Source organism: Bombus vosnesenskii, unplaced genomic scaffold, assembly GCF_011952255.1.
Source record: "Bombus vosnesenskii isolate JDL3184/JDL3185 unplaced genomic scaffold, Bvos_JDL3184-5_v1.1 scf7180000013264, whole genome shotgun sequence".
Classification (NCBI taxonomy): Eukaryota; Metazoa; Arthropoda; class Insecta; order Hymenoptera; family Apidae; genus Bombus; species Bombus vosnesenskii.
Window position 1 is genome coordinate 10,113,531 of NW_022882924.1, and position 22,181 is coordinate 10,135,711.

At 38.1% G+C, this 22,181-nt stretch overlaps 2 protein-coding genes and 1 long non-coding RNA gene across 4 annotated transcripts in view; 2 read left to right on the forward strand and 1 right to left on the reverse strand.

Moving 5' to 3' along the window:
- Positions 1 to 176: 176 nt before the first annotated feature.
- On the forward strand, positions 177 to 2,005 carry LOC117238855 (putative GTP-binding protein 6). The gene is made up of 2 exons (XM_033504070.1): positions 177 to 1,468; positions 1,542 to 2,005. Exons 1-2 carry the CDS (start codon positions 455 to 457, stop codon positions 1,980 to 1,982), a joined length of 1,455 nt encoding a protein of 484 aa, XP_033359961.1. The 5' UTR covers positions 177 to 454; the 3' UTR covers positions 1,983 to 2,005.
- A 4,851-nt stretch (positions 2,006 to 6,856) lies between these two features.
- LOC117237832 lies at positions 6,857 to 9,307 on the reverse strand. 2 transcript variants are annotated; one of them, XR_004494066.1, is made up of 2 exons: positions 9,170 to 9,307; positions 6,857 to 7,834 (listed from the first exon to the last, which is right to left on the reverse strand). It is a non-coding gene; the product is annotated as an uncharacterized LOC117237832 (long non-coding RNA). The 2 variants fall into 2 exon arrangements; XR_004494064.1 differs by having other exon boundaries at positions 6,857 to 7,838; positions 9,170 to 9,303.
- A 104-nt stretch (positions 9,308 to 9,411) lies between these two features.
- LOC117237775 (plexin-A4) overlaps positions 9,412 to 22,181 on the forward strand; it is a 425,345-nt gene continuing 412,575 nt past the window's right edge. The window contains exon 1 of the mRNA XM_033502106.1: positions 9,412 to 10,145. The gene's annotated coding sequence lies outside the window, so the exon portion shown is untranslated. The remainder of the gene's footprint in view (positions 10,146 to 22,181) is intronic.

Sequence of the window (22,181 nt, forward strand, 5' to 3'; positions counted from 1 at the left end):
AATTTAATAATTTTGTAACATATACTATGTATTGAAGGAAGTAGAACGTTAATTTTAATTGAAAAGTGCATGCAATGATTTCTTTTATTTAGAACAAATTTATACAAATACGAGTATAATTAAAACTAAAATCTATATTTATTTTGACCGTGAATATTATCCGGCATTATATTCAATTTTCGAACAGTTTGATACAAGAGTTACATTTTAAACAAGGTTAAATAAAATATAAAAGCTTTTATTCTTTATTTTTATACGTTTTCTCTCCTACTTATTGAACATAGAGGAACAACAGTCCTTATTTAAATGTAATGTTATTTTTCTTTAAAATTAAGTTGTATATTTTATCGACATACATGCTAAATTTGAGGTTATGAAAGTATGTGTATAACTGCTTTTTGGAGTATTTATTTTTAAGTGTATATTTAAGGAGCAAATATTACATAATTATTAAATGATGCAGTGTTCAAAAAAGCTTGTTATGGTTCTAAATAAATCACAATATATAATAAATATAAGAAGAAAATTTAATATACTAAATGTTATTCATCAGTGTAAACATGCGTCTTATACAACATTTAAATATGAGGAGAACGAAGAAGAAAAGAACACCTATGCACAGGTATCCCAAGACTGCTTGGGAACAGCTGTTGGTGGAAATAGAGTATTTGTGATACAACCATATATAAAATGGGGTATTAATAAGAAAAGAAATACTACACCTCAGTTGCAATTAGCCGAGGCAAAAACACTCATTAATACTTTAACTAATTGGAGCGTTGTTGGTGAGAAGCTAGTTCCACTACTTACTTTGAACAAAAATAAGTTAGTTGGTGTAGGAGCTCTTGAAACGTTGAAAGAAGATATTAGAAAATGTCCACATGTTACATGTATATTTATTAGTACAAATTTATTGAAATTTGTACAAATTGCTGAGTTGCAAAAGGCTCTTCAGTTACCAATTTATGATCGTTATTCTATAGTCATTCATATTTTCCGAGAACATGCAAAGACACCAGAGGCAAAATTGCAGGTAGCTTTGGCTGAACTTCCATACATAAAGCAGAAAATGATGGATTTAACCAATTATCGTATTGGACGAATAAACTATACAGAAAAAATGAAGAATATGCTACAAACTAGGGAAAAAAAGTTAAAAAATGAACTACAAAGGTTAAAAGAACATAGACAAAGGATAAAACAGCACAGAGTTAATTATGGTTTTCCAAGCATTGCTATTATTGGCTACACAAACGCTGGCAAGACATCTTTGATAAAAGCACTAACAAATGATGCTTCGTTGCAACCTGAGGACAAATTATTTGCTACTTTAGATACAACAGTACATGGAGGATTACTTCCAAATATGTTAAAAGTATTATATATCGATACCATTGGCTTTATTCAAGATGTACCAGAAATTTTAATAGAGCCATTTATAGTAACTTTAGAAGATGCTACAAGTGCAGTATGTAGAATCTTATTTTTTTGATTATATTGAAATCTACTAGCTTAAAGTAACTTTATTTAATCTTCTATAGGATATATTAATTCATGTATTTGATGTGAGTCATCCTGATGTTAGAGCTCAAATTCAACATGTTCAGAAAACAATAGAGACTATGGTAGATGAAAATAAAGTAATAATTAACGTTGCTAATAAATGTGATGTAGTAGAAAAAGATGTCATAGAAAACGTTATACCAGAGAATACGTTTGCCATTTCTGCTACTAAATTGACAGGCATCGATTTATTACGATCGAAAATAGAAAAAGAAATTACAAATACACCTAATTTAATAAAGAGGCGTTTTAGAGTAGGAAATGGAAGTATGGAAGCATCGTGGTTGTACAAAGAAGCGACAGTTCTAAGCGCTGAGCCTGATCCTAATAATCCACAATACTTAATAATGGATGTATTCATGACATTACCTATATTTTATAAATTTAAACGAGTTTTCAATCTCACTCGATCTAAATAAATTTGTTTAAATCTATTTCTCTACCATGTGTTTGTTGTAATATAATTGATTTATATTGACTAATGCTTATATAATTCGTTTCATTTTATCAGTTTGTTCCATTCTATTCACCATCTTCATTTAATAGTAGAAAATACATTATGAAGCACAAATAAAAATTTTGATAATATTTATCCTCATAATAGTTTTTCTAATTTAGTTAGGGTCTTATTTTCTATTGCATGAAACTATAATCCAACAATTCAAACTAATATTTCGTTTTCCCTAGAAAAATTAAATGAAACTTACCAACCTCAAAGCTCTCCAGATTAAGTCATCTTTTTCAAGTCGATTTTCCCTTTTATGATAGCCATTCCGCACACGTGTTTCGCACGTGTTTCTCTACAGTTGGTGCTTCTGAATACCAGATGTATGATACATAACTCGAAATTTCAACCAAAGCATTCGTTGCGCTCGTTAACTGAATTAAAGCTTTATTGTGTGCACTCGTATATCTTTACGACTGTCAAATCTAGACGTAAAAACAAGCTTAGATATCTATTTTATTTTTACGACTTCAAAACAGGTAGAAAATTAAAATTATTATTTGTATACTGAATTGTCTAGTATTATACAGAACATAGAAATATTTTGGAATGGAGACGAATAGAAATTCTAATTTTACAGATTCAAAATAAATGTTTAAAAATAGGATTCTTGAATGAAATGTTTCCAAGGGTTTCATATGCAAATGTTCACACATTAAAATCGTGCATCGCATTCTAATATAAATTGGCCTCAGACGCGACGCGTGGGTTGCAGAGGATGCAATTTCGTGTTATCGAAGAGTAGAATTCAAGCGTGGAGGATGGCTCGTAGAAAAAAAGAGATACGAAAATCCGGCGAAGAGTAAACGAGATAAGGAGGTTCGTTATACGTACTCGTACAGCTCACTCTAGCTAACTGCAGTTTGATGTACGACTCTTGATAGCTAACAAAGACGGTAGCTAAACGGGATGCAATTACTTACACTATTATAATGTGTAAGTATTTGAATATTTTCAAACTACTTTACGTAATATAAAATATATTTCTCAAATGAAACTTTTTAATTTACTTTTGATAATTTTTTAATTTTTGATGAGAACAATTGACCAACAGAAAATTCATTGACACATTCTTTAATCATGCTTTCTTATCCAACTAAATAAATGCATTTTTTTGTATCATACATACATGTGGAATTTTAACCATTTATACATGTATTTGTATTTTTTTTACAACTGATAAATGACAATTAGTATACATTTTAATCGCATAAGGGCCGGTTAAACGAGAGTCTATTACGTAACAAATAGACCACTCTTTCTCTTTTTATCGAATTGTACCAGAAGTCAAAATACTTACGTACATCAGTATACGTCAATCAAAAAATAAATGCTTAAAATTTTATCGAGCAATCAACGTCAAATATTCGTGCGTGCTTCAAGTATTCTTTTTTCGATGAAACTATCGGTGGGTAACAGTTTTGGAAGTGGCGTTTATTAAGAGGCGGGTTTATTTGTCTTATCTTTGTTGGCGAGTGCAAGAACGATCATCCGCCGCAAGAAAGTTCGCGGCGAGGGTGCCGGCGACGTGATGTATAATTCATAGAGCCGGTGTTTCATGCATATATAGATATAGAGAGCGTCTTAAGGAATTAATCGTGGCGTCGTGTGGAAGAGTTTCGATGCAAGTCGTTCGTTCTTCGCCGAGGGAATTAATGAAGGATTGATATCGCGATTATGGCCCTTCCCTTGCGGAAAGGGTCCGGTGTGCCAAGAGAGGCCGATCGACAACCGGGCAAACGGGCCGCGATAATTAATTACGAGCGCGACGTCGCTTTAACGTCGTTAATTTTCATTATCTCGATTGGAATTCGCTTGTAGCGCACCGTGTACCGCTTTCGGGCTTGCTAATTTCGCGCCTCGTCTCAACCTCTCCGCGGAAAAGGCATTAATAATTCCGGCTGTCCTTGCAAAATTTGTCACCTACCGTGGCCAGGCCGCGGTAACGTTAACGTTGGTCACGCACACCAAACACTTTCATACAGAGTAGCTATGCTTTCACGGATGCAAGGATCCCAGCAATGCACTTTACATGTTGTCTGGATTATTAAAGCGAACCAAGTGAAACCTAATTATCGCGGTGCCACTCCTGCCACTGGCTTTAGCCGAACGACTAATTTCCACCGCTTTCCTACTGTTTACCGAGGTAACAAAGCAACAACTTTACATTCTCGCCGCTCCCAACCTGTGGGACGACTCTAATCTCCGTAATCTTTGCGTGTCTACGCGTTACATGTATCATTACCTGTCGTTGTTTTGCACTCTTCGTTTCTTACATTCTTCTTTGGTATTCATATCTTATTCGCATAGACCGTCACATCTTAACTGGATCGTGCAACAGAATGGGGTTAGTGAGAATTTTATGCTGTTGTTTCAAACGGATACGTGACATATGTGAATCCATGGTCTCGAGGAGCTCATTTTCGTTCCTAAATCGATACATTGTAAATTTGCCGTAGGATATTCATTGCTACGATGTTTCTCTTTATACTGGATCTCTCAGTTGTATAGCATAGTTCAACTGATGTTAGAGGAATTGTATAAGCGACAAGTAGTAAACTATTGGAATTAATTAGATATTAGTAACTTTGCGTAACAGTAACAAGTCTGGTGATAAAATAACTTAATATTTTATAGAAATTTTACAAATAAATTTTACAAGTTACAGCTTATTTGATTATCCTGTTTCAAACTGTAAAAGGCAAACGGTAAACTTTTTATTTTACTATTTATAATATTTTATAGAAGTTAAATATTACGATTATATTGGAACATTTGAAACAGTGACTGAGCCAAGTAAATCGTTAGAATTTCCTTTCACAATTGCAACGTTAAGAACAGAATTCCATAATATAAATTGACTCTGGAGAAATTACAAATGAAATGTTACGCGGCGCAATGTTGATTCTGAATAGATTAAACAGGAAAAGTGACAGGCGAAAGTGTCGATGATATATCACGGACAATTCCGATTTTGTAACTGACACCAATTTTATTCGCATGCTATATATAACAATGTCTTTCTCAGCATATTGTTCCAGGCACGTTTATTTATAAAGTGAAATGGAAGGCCTTTTATACATTTTGTCGGACAATTCTGTCTTGTTCCGCGCTATCTAACGAGCCAATGATCGTATTTCTTTCACTCAACGTGTCACTCCGCCTCGTGCTGTTAGCGTTGCTCGTTTATCTGGTACCTCAACTACAAAGCTGTAGCTTAACCGGGCAACTGTAACCCAACAATTATACGAACGATTGACTAACGAATGTCGATCGGCGAGTGACTCGTATAATGCAATGATTGGACATCGCGCTGATTCGGTTGCTGTTACAGATTCAATTACGGCTCCCACGGCTTGATATTTTGCGACGCCGATTGAACGGCCCGAAATCGGCCGTACAGAACTTTGATCTCCGACCGTCAGTGGTCGAGAAATCGAATTAAATCTGGCTATACGCATAAATAACAAAAATGGTGTCTGTCGTTTATCGCCACTCCCACGACTTTATCTGCTACATTTTTAAATAGATATGTAGTAAGGTAGAGTTGTATGAGTCGTCTAAGTTTCATCGTTTTGAAATTCAATGTTGAACCTTGCACAGAATAATTAAGTTTATTGTACATGTGTATATTATTATAGATATTCAAATTTTGGAATAACAGGAGAGAGACATGACGAGTAACATTTTTCGTTTCATCTTTTTATTCTATCTTAGAAGTAAATATGTATTTCTGTCTATATAATAATATAAATATGTTTTTTTCTATATGATATATAAATAAGAATGTTACTATACGTTTTAAACAAAAGATGCCCGGTAGCCAGTATGTACATAGTACATAGATTCGCGGGATTGATAATATGTTAATATTAACTTAACACCCGTCGTCTCATATTTAACAACTGTTCGATGCCACGACACAGACGACACGACACTCGTGTGTTAAATAGTTCGTAACCTTACCTTAAGATTAAGTCGTTAAGTTCTATCGTATGATGATTAATTAAGCTGCTGGCACGACACCGGTTCGACGAGGCATACATTTCGTCTGTCGACAGAGTATTCTAGCGATCAAGCTTCCAGGATTAATTGCATCGTTAAAGTCGTCGAACAATGTCCCGCAATGAGAAATCAACGCTCAAGTGGGCCCCTTTACGTGCCGTGACCGATGTTCGCGGAATGGATATCAGCTAAGCCGAACAGCGGAGCCGGTAACTTCAAAGAGACGGAGAAAAATTTGAACGGTCAACCCCGCGTAAGAATCGGCAAATTTTTTCGTCAAACGATCAACGCTGCTCGCTTTCCTATATTTGAATATTTTGACGAAATAACATAAGATATATTTATAAAGAAATGGAATGAATAAAAATCTCTTTAACTATAGATAAATTTTACATGAAAGTAATAACACTTGATGTATTTTCTTAAGATACTAATAATATACAAGTATAAAAAAAATTGCTTGTTACGGAATCGTGCACAAGAATTTATCGAGAATGGCATATTTCGAAGTAATCATATTTTTATGTAGGTATGATTAGGTTAAATAAACAATTTTTAAGTACACCAAATTTTAACGCTATTATATAGAGAAATTTTGAACATCACAATCATTGTGATTTGTGTTATGATTGTGAAAATGTGTTAAATAGAAAATCACGAGAAATGGATACTTTTAGTTTTTACCTTTCTCATATTTCTCTCTATTGCGCGTTTCTTCATAAGGGTCCGGGTGAAGGGATGCGTATTTACATATACACTCATTCCTCTTCTATTTCCTCCCTCTATACTTGTCATTAAAGTTGTGTAATGTTATACATATGTAACTCTCTTTGTTTGACGTGATACTATAAAATCGGGATGAAACAATTTTTAAAATATTATCACGCGATTGTCGTTTGTTTCATGGGTTCGAAGAAACAAATGGAAACAGACGAACGTAGACCATTAGAGTATTTCGTTCGTTTACCCAGTCACAACACGATTCAACGGGGCGAGTGCTAGACCCGTATATTGAGGAATTGGGACCCTCGTTTTACAAACGTATTCCCTACGTAATAAATTCTTCTTATTTCCTAACCTACAATAATCCTACGCAAAGCCTTTAGGTAGAAAATCTATACATATTTATCTACTTTAATTTCATTTTATTCAACAAAACTTACTTTATATTTATTTGTATTGTTAAAAACCCTTTGTCGGCGATCAGTTTTTATTATTTAAGAATGAATTTTAATTCTACTATCACCGATACTTCTAACAATAATTAATAACCACAAAACATTGCTTCTATACCGGTGTATCATAATGTTGGTTAAGAAACAGAAAACGTATTCGGTAGGTTGGCGCCCTTGGTCGAGGTTAGACGGTCCTGCGGAGAGGCTCCAGCATTGGCTGTTTCGCGGGCGTGGGAGCTCCGCAGGGGTTCAGTTAGTCTGCACGGGTAATAGAACTGCGCTGGGGGTGGGCGTAAGAACGAGGAACGGTTAGTATATCTTCGCGAAGGGTAGGAGCAATAGCCGGTTGGCGCAAGTGCGGCGGGGATATCGTGGCCTGGCGGAGCCCAGTCGAGTCCCGTGAGTCCGGGAAAGCACAGCTATTAAGGTGGTACGTGGTGGTGGTGTAGGCGTCGTCCGGGACTGAGAATTCGAGGCCGCCATCGAGAAGCATCTCCACACGGTGTGTCTGGTGCGTTTATGTGTGGTCGTCGGTTCCGCGTGGTACGCATCGAAAAACCGGCTCGATTCGTGGCTGATTTCCATTCTACCTTGATAACATTGAAAGAGAACCTTATTCTGTTGTGCCGCGTGCTGTAAGAGTGTGTAGGTGAGTGTGCGTGTGCCTGATAAAAAGAAAGGTTAGAAAGAGAGTAAATGTAAAGAGATTAGCGAGTGGGAATCGAAGAAGAGAGAGAAAGATAAGTAGAATATAGTCGATGCGTGGTAGTATGCGTGGAAAGAGCGGCTGCTCGACCGAACCCGGCGAGGAGGAGGCGAGAGCTGTCACTTCGATCGCCATTTTAGCGCCGAGGCGGTGAAGAACCACCGGGTATGCACGCCGGTAGTGGCGACGAAACGGAGCGCCCTGACACGATGAACGGTGGTGCTGTTTGTGGGCTGTGGCTCTTTCGGTGACTTCCTCTCGAGTGTGTCTCGTGTTTTGGCTATCGAAGGGACCGCTACGCGATACATGATAGAAACGGGGGAAGAGAAAAGTGGTAAGCGCGCGTCGATCAGAATGTGTCCAGTGTATCTTGTGTCGTGCGAGCTACATATATATATATATATATATATATATATATATATATATATGTATGTATATATATATATTGTACATTTGCTGTTTGTCCGCCTCTGTCTCTGGCCCCAACGCTTCAGTCGACTTGTGTCACTTTCTTGGTGTTTCATCTAGTTTGGATATATATAGTTTCTCTTATTTCGTCGTTTGAGGTTATACATAAAAAGAGGAGATGTCATGTCGCATGAATCAGTGAAATTGCCTTGCTCTAATAGTGTATTCGTTGTTTTTCGTCGGTGACTTGATGATTATTTTATAGTCAGTGGAATTTGGAATCGTGTCATAATCTTAACATAATCTAGTCCTCGACTAATTCAACGATCCCGTGCGCGCCGGTGACAGTCAAGTGTCGAACGTGTATGCGCGTGGTTAACACGAAATAGTGAGGAAGAAGGTGGTGGTGAGAGTGAGACCGGCGAGGCGCATACATGTGAACATAACGAACACAAGAGAGACAGAGAAGGAATATACGTGTATAGTGAAAAGAGGCGAATGAAGAAGATCGGGGTATAGAGAGAGGGACGGACGGGCACTTACGAACGTAGCAGAAAAGTGAGATGGAAAGCGATGAAAGAGAAGGGACGAATGTATGCGTGTGTGCGTGAAAGAGTGAAAGGGGTTAGAGAAAGAGATAAAGGAAGGACGGCGCCATACTGGCTCCCCGGTACATAGTTTTCGTGGCACATTAGGCGATCTTTCTCTCTCACACTCGCTTCCTTCGATTCGGTTTATGACTCGTCGATCGTCCGTCATATCGCATGGAAGCCTCTGATCGATCGCAAATGGTTTTTAGGTACGTACAACGATAGGCCACGTCTTCGTTGCTGGAACCGAGCAGACAGACACCTCTCCCATCGACACGGACCAGTTTTCCACTTCGTACCGGCCGAAAGAGGAAGAAATCGATGGTGGTGTCACAACAGACAACGTCCGAATCACTTTGCTGGCCGCGTATGTAAACTCTAAACCCGTGGAAAACTCATATCGGAAGTATATAGGAGGAATCGAACAGGCGCGCACGATGATTCTGCGCGTCTGAAAGTACCGTGTACGTAAGAGAGAGGGAACAAGATAGCTAGATGGATAGATAGTTAGATACGTAGATAGGGATAGATAGGACTGATAGAACGTGTGGAAAGAGGAATACACGACGTCGTTCGAGAGTTCGCGTACATATATTTACGTTCGTCGCGTTCGGTGGTGGATAAAGAAAAAAAAAATAGAGTGACAACCGGTGATCTACGATCGAGAGTGGGGGAAACGTATTTCAATAGCGGGAGGAACACGAACGATGTTATCGTTCTTTGTCGCGCGTTTCTTCGACCCCTGATGATCAGTGCTCGCTCTCGGTGTAACCGATTAACAGACTCCCGCGAGTGTCTATCGATTAAACCGTCGGGAGAACAGCGAAGGAGGAAGTGGTAAAGCCTTTGCAAAAGAAAGGAAGAAGGGTGTGGAAGAAAAAGAACGAGAGAGAAGAAGGAGAATAGGAGAGCGAATAAAAGAGAAGATTACGGAGAGGATAAAGGATTAGAAAGGAAGAGGATAGAAAATTGGTGACGACTGTGAGTGGTCGGGTAGTGCGTGGCAAGAGAGAGTGTGTGCTCTAAACGGAGCACGTTGCAAAGGAGTAGCATCGAGGACGGGGGGTCCAGAGTGACATTGGGGGGGCGTGTGAGACTGATTTTGCCCCCCCTACCCCCTGTCTGTCGTCCGAAACTGTGACTTCATCGTCGTTAAGTCAATTTCTCGTTGGCGTTACAACGTTGCCGTTTAGGTGAGTCACATTCCATGAATTCTTTTTCCTTCGCGCAAATTCTGCGTACACTATCGTTCATAACTACATATCCGGACACTTCTATCGATTTGTACAAATTATTTATTTTTAAAATTTGTTATTTAAACATTAATAATTTAGTAGAAGTAGCACTTTCCGCCATTTTTTTTCTAAATCAATAGAATATAAATTCAAGTTAGCTATTAAAGAACGATTGCTATGTACGTATTTTATCTCATATATATATGCGCACATGTTGCGTCGACACAATTATTTAGGTAATATTACTGATACAACTGCTACATCTCAATTTTTATGTCTTTCAATAAAGTAACATAAGACAGGTAAAGGAAACAGTAGATAGTATAGCCGGAACAGACGTTATTATTAAAAATAAGTAAATTTTTAATTCGAAAAAGAATACAACTTCGAAAGTATAGTCGTATGATTTATAATTCAAAAATCAAAGAATCTGAATATAAAATATATAAAGTTTGACGATTAAGAACGCCAGTCTTTTTTTATTATTGCATATAAATTTCCAAAAGTCAATTTAACGTATATACCTATGATGGTTATAAATAATAAGATCATCGCAACTCCATTTATGCGATATTTAATTTCCTAATTAAAATACATATTGTCAGAAATATACAAGTGTTCAGATACTTTTGAACGATACTGTATACTGTATACCACGACCTTCGTCGTTATATCCTTTTTCTCTGCGTTTCACCAACCTTTATCTCTCATTCTTCGAATGCAAATCATTTATATTTGCAAAACGAAACGAAACGAAACGAAACGAAACGTGGCATTGAGAGTCCGCGAAAGAAATGAATTCTGGGATTGGTAGGGGGCGGGGGGAGAGGGTTTTTGTCCTGTGAGGTCGGCCGAACATTATGATAACGTACAATGTCGCGTCGGGATTCATTGTACGCTTAGTAACAGGCCGCGTTCACTTCCTGGCCTGTTCTCTTGTCCGCGTGGAGTAAGAAACAAACAGGCTCGAGCAGAGAATAGTTCTTCTTTAAGTGTTTTGTCTATACCTCCCCTGTTCTCTTTGTTTTCGTTCATCCGCACTCCGCGTCGTGTTCTGGTCGACGGTCCTCCGGCTGGCGGATTTTGTTCCTGCCCGGAAAAGAGAAAAATACGACATTGATTCGCCACCGAAACACCACTGGCTCCAATTTCATCGTGTTGCATACCACGTTGCACGTATCCGTGACTTACCCTCGATCTCTCTGTCTCCAAGTCGCGAACAAGGAGTTGGAAGGTTGTTGACCTTGCTAATTACACCCTGGATCGTTTCTGAACTCGTCGAAAACGCGTCTTTATCCTCTTGATCCTTTGTTTGTTCTAGTCTCTGGCTTTCTTTTCTGTTTCAATGTTGGAATCGATAATAACAGAATTGTAGATGGATAGTAACTGCACTATGAATATTTGCGTTAAGTTTTTATGAGTATAAGCAAAGAAATAGAGAAGAGAAATAGAGAGAAATATTTGTTTTGTCCATTAAATATTATGAATTTTATAATTCCGAATAATAAAAATACTAGGTACTTGCCATTTTTATGTAATCAAAATAAAATTCTTTTTAGTATCATCGTCTATTTTCTGTGTTTACATATTGTTCATTTCATTCGTCGACGAAAACGAAATAAATAAATCACTGCGTCTTCGTCGATTTCCTTTTGTTTGGCTTAGTGGTAATATTCCCGTAAAGTATCTTTCCATTAAACGTAGAATGTAACGAAGTAAGAACGATGTAAGACTAAATATCCACCGGGTTGAAAAAACAATGTTATTAATAGATAATGCAAGAACCGGCAGACCTTTGCACTCTCCTAATATTTTCTTGTAATTACGAGCACCTAATATCCTGCGCGTAGTAACGTATCTTCGTTAGAGGGAATTCTACGTTACGCTTAGTCATACATGGTTTAACACGAGTACAACGATTTTATAGCGTCTGAACACGTATCATTACTTAAGGTGATCATTTTCAACGTTCGTATGCTTTGCGAGAATTACGCGGTTAATTTAATGCGTTCGGCGCGTCTTTGGGGGAATCTTGAATTAGCTCGCGCCCACGAAGCTAGTTACTTGATTTCGGTTACCTGATTCCGAGCAATTCCCGCTTCTCGGAAATAAGCTGCGTCTCACAGCAATAAAACCATTCTAAAATTTTCCGTTTCTTACATACAGTGGCTGGAGAAGCTATTTGAATACTTATCGCGGAAAATCTTTACGCGTGTAGTGCGCTTATGTACGTTTATTATACGAGCTTCTCAAAAAGCCAAACTCCGCTTTTCATTAATTTCTTGACTTTATTACATAAGTGCACTTATGTAAGATTAATACTTCGTTCCCAGGAAACAAATAATTCCATAAGCTCATTCATTGTAAGATTTTATAACTTTCATTTACGCGTACAAATTCGTTTTAAATTTCACTAATATCAATCATGATAGTGTCGTCTCGTTCTAATTGTAGTGAAATTTCGAAGTGCTTTCTATGTAACACACATAGTATATCGATAAAAAGTTTCTATAGACGATCAGATACTTTTGCGAGCTGCTATACTTCGTTTCTTCTCGCGTTAACCACGACACGCTATAAGAATCGGAAGTTTCTGGCTTGTTTTATAGGTACGAGGCCCGCTCTATTTATACGTGATACATACGTTTAACGTTGATTTGATTCGATTATTCTGACGAACGGGCAGACGTTTTTTACGCGGAAGCTCTTTAGAGCCGATTGAATAAAAATCCAATCGCTTTTTACCGCCTCCTCCCATTATAGTCTCCTTTTCCCTGCGTTCTTTTCTTTCTTCTTTTTTTTTCAATAGGAGGAAACAAAATTCACTGGTGAAACGAATATGGCAGCCAGGCGAATTCATTTTTGTTAACGGTGCAATTACTTTCAAAATGATTGACGTCAAATAGTACGCGCTATTTGCGCGACCACGTTCGTCAGATTATATACATATTTAGCGATTGCCTGCAGTCCCTCTCTTTTTTATTTTACATTCCCTCCCACTCTGCCTCCGATTTTTTTCCCTTTCAAATATAATTGATTGACAGCGTGCAACGCTGAAATTCAATTACCGTTGATACAACGCTCGAGTACCAGTCGACTTCTGATCAATACTCGAATAGGACCGTTTTTCCGGCCGTGTTTCTCGCGAATAGAGACAGACATTGGTAAAAAAAAAAAAAAAAAAAAAAAATAAAACAGGTACAGACGCAGTGACGGATGTCGTTTCGTCGAAACGTAACCTGGGTCGTTGGACCACACCATTAACCCCTTGGGGGTGGCGGATGGTTTTGTTACAATCGTTTCAGGAAACGCTGGTCGGTGGTGGCATATTTTTTTCTTTCTTCCTTTTCCTTTTTTCGTGCAGAATCCAAAAGAAATTCATAATTATACGGGTTCGTTAGCGGTTACCCGGTATTCCGTTTTGAAGTTAATCGACGATGAAAGAATTTCGCTTGGGATCACGATGAGCGGGCTTAAAATACGAGCAGCTTTCGTGGCTTTGACCATTAAAAGCTGTACTGGCGATGCGGTTAACCTCAAAAAGTCTATAGTTGGGCCTTCCGTCGGCAACCCTGGGCAATTTCACTGGAGAATATGAGGAAGGATAGCGGAGGAACGAGGTCGGCGCGCGCGTAGGCATCCTCGTCCTTTTTTACTTTCTTTCTTTTCGCAGTTGCATCGAAAAGGAACGGTGTTGCGCGCGTCGTTAACGAAAGCAGGCCACGTTTCGCCGTGGATGAGGCTTGGCTTCTTAATCGCCTGACCGTCGCGTCGTTTCTTTCTACGAGTATTTTACTTTGGCATTAAAGAGGGAAGAAATTTAAATAAAAACGAAGGAAGAAATATTTTTAGGAATTTAGCTCGCTTCTTAATCGTTTCTTTTTAGTTTACTTTGTAATTGAAAAGAGAAGAAATTTTAATAGAGTGTAAGCAATATTTGGAGAACGAATCGAATCTTTTTATTGATTTTATTCCTTTAATTAATCGGATCGTTCGTATCGAATTAATATAAAAATGCACGTTACGATACTTTGATCGAGCAAGAAGAAAGGATTTGTTGGTTCTCGCGTGTTAAACGTTATTCGCGAAAATCCTTTTCAAATACCGTCCGTGTTAATCGGATCGATCGGAGGAAAAAAAAATATGGACAGGATCATTTGGGGTCAGAGGGTACCTGAAATAACAGGAGGGCTCGTCGGATTACTCGATGTATTTGTTCAGAGGGTTCCACTCGTAAATTGTTTCTCTGGAGTTTCGCGGGGGTCTGTTACCATTCTCATAGTTTTGTTTGACGAGAAGATGCTCTCCGAACAACGTGGCCTTACGTAATAACTATCGGAAAAACGGAATTCTTCAAATATTTGTAAACATCATTCTCTCTCATGCTCGACATGCATTCGTACTGCAACTCGTTCAGATTACTCATGTTACCTGATTTCAAGTGATTTCGATTCAAGCAACTTGAAACCTCTTTATCGCATGTTATTTATCCACTTGATTTGAAATATCCTTTCGTATCTCTATACTCGTCTTCATTAAAACCTCGTTCCGATTAATTTGAATTCATTTGAAAGTCCTCAATTCATTCGATCGCTGTTTACCTGACGCACTAAATACATAAGTTGCAGTTTTACTATACATCTCATTACGGTGTTAATAAAATTCCAGAAACATAAATGTTCAAATATTTTCACGAGCCACTATGCAACGTTCCCGGAAGTTTAAATTCGATAGATCAATGCCATCTACTAAATTCCATCCTATCGTATCATCGAATAGAATACACCCAGAAAGAAGATATTTTTTAAATCCTATATCTTCTAAACGTTAAACCAGTACATTTCTACGGAGAGATTTACCATCATCCTCTTCTTCCCACGTTTGGGCGATATCCATCCTCGGTATCATTGCACGTACGAACAATGAGCTATTACAGAGAGCGTGTAGAACATAAACATAACGTGGACCGATGAAAGTACACAAATCGTTAGGGAGAACAAGGCGTCTCGTTTAAAGTACAGATGAAACGACCTGTACCGCCTAGCTTGTACCACGGTGATGCAACTGGGCACGGCGCCCTTATAGAAAACGTGGGGCACGAGGAAGAATCGAGAAGAGTATGCCTCGTGCACGACGTGCCTCTCCTCTATAGCCAGTTATACGTACATACATATATAATATACATATATACATACCGCGTATACACGACGAGTCCTAGATTCTCGGTTTCGTATCCGTGAGAGAGAAGAGAAGGAAGAAACTCGCAGCTCCGCCAGTCCCACGGAGCCTTCTCGGAGTGTCCTCAGTTATCTCGGCCAGAAGGGGGCCTCACCTCTACGATCCTCTTCTCCTGGCGGTCCCTTTCTCTCCGGGCCAGTCCTTTCGAATGCATCCATCTCGCTATACCCACCTCTTCCTTCTCGTTCACGTCGTTCGTTTTTTACCCCGCAACAACGTGTGCCCGTCCTTTTCGCATTTCAACGAACATCATTTCCTCCTTATTACAAAACTAATCCACTCCTCCCCCTGGTTTTCCCTTCTCTTTCTATCGCTTTCTACGAATCTCGCGTTTAATTCCGCCTCTGTCAGCGTATCTTTCTTCTCGTCACGACTTTGAAGTTCGCTTTAATGTATATGTATATCCGAGTTTCGTCGATAATGAGACGAGCGTTCGTCGTTTCCTGAGGATTCTTTCTCTCTTCTCAGGCGATTCGTGTTATCAACGTGAGAAAGGATTTTCATTTCTACCGATAACCGTGCAAGGAACGCCTCTTACAGATTGGTCTTACAATATCCTATGTATCGTCGAGTTAGGTGGTCCCAAGTTTCGATGCTAATAGGACATTTTATATTAGAAGAGATAGGAGAAACCTGGAGTTTTATCGTTTTCTTTCAGCTATCTCTGTCGTTATTCGTTCCATTTAAAATATATAGATTCAAGTATATACATAGGTAATACATAATAATTTATTCATGTAGCAATTATTTAAATGGATAAAACAGCGACTTGCTGTCACAGTGATATGCATCCTACAATAAAATATCGAATTTTATCATTATAAAACCACCTAAAATTTAGGACAAACAATTTAGATTTCTACGAAGTATTTTAGTATTATGCCAAGCAATTTCGTCTGGAATTACGAAGAAAATGGAACTATATCTGTTCAATTCCAACACCATACTTTTTCCTCCATACAAGAACGTACTGAATTTTAGAATTGCTCTCTCACAAAAGATGAAAATTGTCATTACCGTGTTCTTCTCCTAGCCTTCGTATATTCCGAATTCAACGTCCAGGAACTGTATATCGATATCAATATGCCAGCCACATTTTTTTGCCTTTCTGTTCTTTATTGATCGAAATGGAAAAGTTTAATTAGACAGCGGACGAGTTCCAGAGGAAATTACTCGACTGGTTTTAATATCCTCTGCGTGTTCGGCGAATTCCAAAGGAGACCGGACCTAAGGTATACCTCGCGACCTGACCTCAACCTGTTCGACTGTTCGGTACTCCTGTTTCTACCGGTTTTTTTTTCTTTCTTCGCCGGTGGACCAACCCCAGATCCCCCTGTCAGTCCCTCGATTCCTCTTCCTCGAATCTTTTTTTTTCTCTTCTTTTTTGCATCGGAATTCATCTTTCAACTATACGTCTCCGTTCTGTTTCGTCTGTGTCCTTTTCGGCTACCTCGGCCCTTCTCTTTTTCCAGCTGCCTTCGTTTTACACGATCTTTCCAAAACATCATTGTACTGGCAACTATTCCACGTTCCATTGACTGCTGTTTCGACTGCTTTATTTTCGTTCACACACGCGAGGCGTATGAGACGATCTTAATGCGAAGTTTCAGCTTTCTTTCGTTATTTTTCGACCACTGTGGCATTCGTATTGATATGGAAAGTAGTGGAGCCATAATTTTCTCTCTATACTGTATCGTTATTATCGTTTTACTATTTATTTATTACTGTACTATTTATTTATTTATTCCGTAGGTTATCAGTGGCGACATTTAATTTCGCAGTGGTATTGATGGCTCATAAGCGATTCGCAATAATTTAGTTTACTATTTAAGTCTATGCATACGTATACTGAATTTTTACGTAGCTCAAGAGTACTCTCAATCTATCTATTGTCCATATTTTGACTAAAAGTTCTTAACAAGGATCAATGTGTCTTGTCAATACAAGATTGTCGATTTTGTGCAATGATGTTGGCCAACTTGAAATATTAATAGTGTTATTAATTTTCTGAGGAAACTCTAATATTTGTATGGATAATATCTTTATGGTATTACATATATAGTAATATATATTATATAGTATATATATTACTATATGCACTATTATACATATATCTCACCTTAAAACGTATCTCGTATTTTCAGAGAAAGTATTAGGTTGTCGGAAAAGTTTCTTTCGTTTCATAAGGAAATAATGGGTGCACAACATTTTTCGTTTTATATTATTTTATCGAATTACGTATGATGCATTTTCTTCTATCAAGACAAAGATTGCAGATTAGGTTTCATGTTTGTATGAAGATGCGTCGTTGTAAAAGACGTGTCTATAAAAGGAAGACACTTTTCGACAACCTAACAGATCTATGGATGTTAAACTCGATCATCGACGATCCAAGAAAAATCTCACTCTTGAATTTTGTCGGAAAGAATCTTTGTTCTCATTACAAATGTTTCAAATTTTGTCCTAATTTATCTAAAGCCTAACATAATAGCGTGAGAGTTCATCCTTCATCCGTTTCCTCATTTTTAGCTTAATCTACACGTTTACGTTAAAATTGATCGTTCCTCCGTAGGTAGCTTCTTCTAGCTCCTCTTATATTTTTGCATAGTCTGAATAGACGAAAGACATAAAAAAACTTTGGTGGCTGATTGACAAAAAATCGTAACTAACAATCTTAGAACAAACTTCTTATACATAAAACTACTCTGAAACCCATGTAGATGTACATCTGCCAATTACGAGGTAGAGCCTCAAACTCCAACGTATAGTCAGTACAGAGATGACAAAACAAAAATAGCATTACAAATCCATATAGAAATTTGTAAAATAAGCTGGCGCGTGCTAGCACTTTTGTTTGTCACCGCGTGCTCCGAGAAGAAAAATCCAGCGAATGTAGAACGTAGAACGTTGAAACGTCTGAAATGGTGGTTCGATGCGTGGAGGATAGAGTGGCGGGCATGGTTGGGATACATTCCGGCTTGACCAGCCGCAGAATCGTCAACTATGACGGAGGTTGAAGCTTATCTAGGCTGTTCCGTGGCTACGTAATGACGAAACAATGGCACGTCTTGATCGTGCATCGGATATACGTAATCGTGGTTGGTTCGGCCAGATTTCACTCAACGCCCGCTCCTTGAATATGCAATAGCTCGATATTCGTTGTTTCTGCACACGTTAAAGGTCTTGATACTCCGGCATGATTTATGCTCGTGAAACGACCAAAGTCTGCTCCGTTCGATTACGTGCGAAATATTCCTCCAGGCTCTCTCCTGACTTTTCGAATAGTTTCTTGAAATCTTCTTTTTTGTTCTTTTTATTTTTTTTTTTTTTTTGTGATCTATCGTACAACGATACTCAGCACAGACCGTGATGAATTAAATTGACACGAATGGGAGTAGATCCAATAGTGTATCACTATGATATCGTATTTAGCTTATGCCGTTAAATTTGTACGGTAAAAGTAAAGAGTTCTACCAATCAATCAGCCACTAAAGTTTTTTATGTCTTTCGTTTATTCAGACTATGCAAAAATAAGAGAAGCTAGAAAGCTATCCGCATTCTTCTGTGATGTTCAGCGATTTTCTGGCCAGGTTGTTGAGGTGATTCTTCAGCCGTTATTGATATAACCCGGCTGTGTCTGATGATTTCTTCTTTCACCGTGGATATATCGGTTCCTTTGTTTATTTTTTCGTTCCGCAAGTACCGGTCTACTTTCAAAATGGCTCTCGACTTTTTGTTTTGTCATCTCTTTACTGACTTTACGTTGGAGTTTGAGGCTGTACCTCGTAATTGGCAGATGTACGTCTACATCGATTTCAGAGTAGTTTTATGTATAAGAAGTTTGTTCTAAGATTGTTAGTTACGATTTTTTGTCAATTAGCCACCAAAGTTTTCTATGTCTTTCGTTTAATAGCTCTGTTTTTTTTTATGCGGACCTACGTTTTCCTATTAAAGTTTCCCGTGTAAGTGTACTCCGAGATATCTGGTTTTAAAATTAGAATTTTGCTTTCTTAGTTTGAACGACGTCGTGGAAGTTAGCTCGTTGTGAATGGAGAAGAGAAACATATTCAATTTTCAAGCACAGCGTGGTAGTGTAATGCGCATAAAATCTGCGAATCACGAGCTCTTTTGCTTTGCTTACCGTGGCTCTATAATGCAAGAGGTGAATCGTTTAACATGTGACGGAATTTCATGCAAACGCCGGCACGAGAGACAAGAAAGGCGTGTCTCGAAGCATACCGTACCGAAAAGGTTGAGAAACGAGTCGCACGCCATTAGGTAACACGCTAATCCGTTTGCATTAGCGGACACACAGGCTAGTTATCGTATTTCCGCGATTTTGTGTTTTAAAGTTTTTAGAAATCATCTGCTAATTTTTTTTTTTATTAATCTCTAAGTTTATCTTTTTTAGAATAGAACATCTCAGTCGAAGATTTAATTATGTTGCAACATATAAAAAGTCCGATTTTTGTAAATTACGCTGTGCAATTACCTTCTTCAATTATTTTTGAGAAGCATCAATTTTATAAGAAGAGGAAAATTCTTTAGTATTCGATCTTCCCCGTACAGCACGCGCAGTATCATTTTTGGAGCTTACAGCGAAAGAAAATAGATTTTAACGATATACTTAAATTAAATAAAAATCCCACAGCGAATGGATGTGCATTAAAATTCTATTACAGTCGAATGTCACAGTGTAAAGGTTAATAGAATGACAGTCATAACTGGACTGCGAATGTTTATGCAATTTCATATTTTTTACGAATGTAACGCGACGAAAGCAATCTAAATAGCAATTTGTTCCATCTATTAAATATTATACCGAGGGGTTATACGAACGTTCTATTAAAAATCGGCTACTGAACGTTGATTTCTTTTACCGGTTAACGTACAATATTTTTGATTACAAAATTTGTCACCTTAGAGAAGAAATAAATAAACGCTACGAAATAATAATTTTCCAGCAGCATATCCTTTTTTCAATATTCGCCGAATAACAGAGCATTAACTTTCTTATGTTCTCCTTGAGAACTTTAAACGCACTTTTAGATGAATTCTAAAATAAAAATTTCATCCCTAACATCGATCCTTAATATCTAATAACAGTTATTAAAACATTTTTTACCGAAGAGAAGAAGAAAACTAACGATACAAAATAGTACTATTCCCAGTAGTATACTCTAAATTCACCAATTGCTCGTCGAATAACAGAGAGTTTGGGTCTTCTTATGTTCTCTTCGATGGCCGTCGGTATTCTTCTACGCCCACTCTTCCCATCTACCTGCCTCTTTCCGATGCTTTCCCTTCTTACGTTTTCTTCTTTTTTTCAACAGCTTGCTTTCTTCGGTCCAGTCGCCGTGGCTCGTTTTCTCATTGTCAGCGTCTGTCTCCCTGTCTCTCTCGCTTTTTCGCCGCCTCGTCGTCCTCCCGGGGCCTTCTCTGGCCGCCTGTAGCTCTCCTGAAACTTCTCGTTGCCCCTTCCATAGGAATTCTCCTTTTCTACGGTCTTCCTTGCCTCGGGCTTTCCAAACTTCACCATCTTCTCTCGTGTCTGAAAGGAGGAGGCAAGGAAAGGGATCTCCTCCCCTGTTGTACTTCTTTCTCTTTTTTTTTTACTCTTTCTCGTTTCGTTTTCCTCTCCTTATTCCGCCTTGATTTCTTGACTCCTTGGATCGTCTGCTTTTCGTCCAGGCATCGCGAGAATTCTCGTTCGTTCCATCTGTTCCTCGCTTTGTTCGCTAAGAGGCTCGATACGATCGATGATATTGACAATAGTTTTTGTAACAGCAGTTACTCTATCATATCTTTAACAGAATCAAAGAATATACGTTCTTGTTCACAAGTATCGGAACAGCTGCCGTATTCGTACGAAATTAATCCAAATTACCAAAGGAACGAGACGAATTAATTTAATTAACTATATTTGCAGATATTTTAAAATGTAGAATACAAAGTTAATCGTAAGCGTTGCTCGCTTGATAATACTCGTTACTGCGGTACTGATACTAATATTCATTCGACTGACTCGATACTAATATTAATTCGTGCGATTGACTGACTGGAGAACTTGGTCGTCTATTTATACTGGTCGAGGGGGGTACCGAAAGGTTTGAACTTGTCGTCGGTTGTAGGTTGCACGTAGCAGCGAAATTGCTCGACGAAATTATGTGCGTCGTACTGTATTAATCCTCTGTGGCAAAACATCTATGTGAGGCATCTTCGTATCGAAACGTCCTAAAACGCATATGCCGCTCCATACATTTGCAAGAATTACAGTAATATCACAGTTACAATAAATTGTACAAATGTGTCGTCCTCCGCAAGACGAGCTTTTCAACCGAAGAATCGAATAACAACAAATACAGTGGTAATACAAGTATCAAAATCGAACAAATGTGGAGAAAAAACCGATGAGCTTTATCATACCAAATCGATGAGATTATTATTTTAATATCGATTATACAGATTCTTTCCAGTCCAACATTTCGAATAAGATAACAATTTTTAAACGTTTTAAACAATTTCTCAATAACCCGATCCTCGATTTTCTTAACTTTCCCTAAGCGTTCTAATACGTACGATTCGAGCGCTTCTTGTTCTTAAGGAACATCGATTGACGCTCGTCGTCTTGCAAATTCACCGTAACCATTCCATCCTAGCTCCGATGGAAAACGGTCTTATCTACAGCGATCGCGTCTCATCGATTCCACGGATCTATCTTTTTCCGTGGATCGTTCCATTTTGCTTCCACCCCTT

Excerpts from the sequence above, each read along its gene's own strand:
- LOC117238855 (XM_033504070.1), top strand. The coding sequence starts at position 455 with ATGATGCAGTGTTCAAAAAAGCTTGTTATGGTTCTAAATAAATCACAA. Across the intron at positions 1,469-1,541 it reads TAGAAGATGCTACAAGTGCA|GATATATTAATTCATGTATT; the intron begins GTATGTAGAATC and ends AATCTTCTATAG.